At 36.6% G+C, this 1822-nt stretch overlaps 1 protein-coding gene across 1 annotated transcript; it reads right to left on the bottom strand.

Annotated features, from left to right (window-relative positions):
- Positions 1 to 393: 393 nt before the first annotated feature.
- LOC126484250 (piggyBac transposable element-derived protein 2-like) lies at positions 394 to 1026 on the bottom strand. The gene has a single exon (XM_050107667.1). The coding sequence runs from the start codon at positions 1024 to 1026 to the stop codon at positions 394 to 396; it is 633 nt and encodes a 210-aa protein (XP_049963624.1).
- Positions 1027 to 1822: the final 796 nt, after the last annotated feature.

Genomic DNA, 1822 nt, shown 5'->3' with positions numbered 1-1822 from the left:
TTGCACCTATCACACATTTTTGTTGTTTTTTTCTTGCAGTAAGCACATCTCTTCTGTGTTTTACTTGGCACAATGAAATGATTTCCTGGATCTAGTCATACATCTGTGATCACCCGTCCGCCCATCAATTTGCTTCCTTGTGGTCCTCTGCATTTTGGTTCTGATACTGTTTTCTTTGATAGGTAAAACATCACTATTCCCTGTCGGACGTCCAAAAGTGAGAGCTTCTCATTAGAGTTAGCAATTTGATATGCACACCATGTGTTTACTACGCAGATATCTATCATGTGTGTGAATAATGGACACCACCATTTCTTTGACCTTATCCTTGTCCTATAAAGTGATATCTCCTTGTCCAGTAGATCTACGCCACCCATATGGGCATTGTATTCTTCAGTGAGATGTGGCATTGTAACAGATATTTCCTTTTTCTTTGCCTGTGAGTATCTTTTTAGTAGAACTCAGAGGAGTAATAGTACTGTAATTTGTTGCTACACATACTGGTTTGTTGTCACTCCATTTCACAACCAGAACTTCGTTCTCTTTGTCAAACATGTAGCCATAGAATCCTCGTTCCTTTTCTTTTCCCATTCTTTTCGAGTCAATCAAAGGACATGCATTAGTTCGGATCTCTCTTATTGTTCCTGTAGCTTTCATTTTACTCTTTCCGAGCATTATCAGTGTGTCAACACTGGTGAAAAAGTTGTCAAAGAAAAGCATATAATTCGGATACTCTGATTCTGGAATCATGCTGGTTAGTGCATTTATTACCCTTGCACCTAAAGGCTCCTGTTTGTTGTCAGTCTTGCCACAGTATGGCGAAAAATTATAAAGAAAGCCATTGGAACTTGTAAGACACCAAATTTTATATCCAAATTTGATAGGCTTTCCCCTCAGAAACATTTTAGCTAAATGTTTGCCATAATAACGTACCATCATTTCATCAATTGAGAGTTCTGAATGAAAGACGTCAAATTTACCAAATTCCTTTTTCAGCATTTCAAAGTACAACCTCAGTTTGTACATCTTGTTTACATCTTGTCGTTTCTGTCTATTTTGGAGTTGTCATTGGGATGATTGAATCTCTTTATTTCCCAAAACCTATTTCTTGACATGGAGTTGAAGACTGATAACCACTCAGCAGTAGTATGCCCTAAAAAAAAAAAAAAAAAAAAAAGAGAGAAGAAGAAGAAGAAAGAAGGAAATAAAATCCTCAAACACCTGGGGCACTGTCTTATTTGCTAGACATTCCGCAACATAATGTTCGTTGCTCTTCCCTGGTTCACTAGTGTTTGTGTACATTGGTTGACATTTATACCACTTACATTTATATTTTTTTGTAGATAACGTACCACTTTATGCTCCATCTCCTAACGCTTTCCTTCTTTTGGCTTCTGGAGGTGTAACTGTAGCATTAGCTTCATCTCGGCTAGTTATGAGCTCTAAAGTACCGGCTACATCTTGCACAACAGACTCATTATTCAGTACATTTTTGTCAATGTCTTCCTCATCTGTTATTACATCTGTATTGGGTGGAATAATCACCAATTCTACGTCATCATCTTCATCGTCACTCTCTTGATGGTTCTGTAGTTCTGTTAGAATTTTTTCAAGTGTAAGTCCACGCGGCATGTTTTTATCCTGTTGGAATCATAAAATTCAAATAGAGTATAAAAAAAAGCAGATATAAAGAATGTAAAATGCAATTATTCTCTGTATAATACATGTATACAAGAATAGGGCACATCAACAATAAACGATAGTGTAACATGCCATTGTCCCATTATTGGGAAGCATAAAATATATCGATATTGCACTTACT

Source organism: Schistocerca serialis, chromosome 6 (assembly GCF_023864345.2).
Source record: "Schistocerca serialis cubense isolate TAMUIC-IGC-003099 chromosome 6, iqSchSeri2.2, whole genome shotgun sequence".
NCBI lineage: Eukaryota > Metazoa > Arthropoda > Insecta > Orthoptera > Acrididae > Schistocerca > Schistocerca serialis.
Note: the sequence above shows the minus strand (reverse complement) of the source record. Positions and strands in the feature narration are given on the sequence as shown.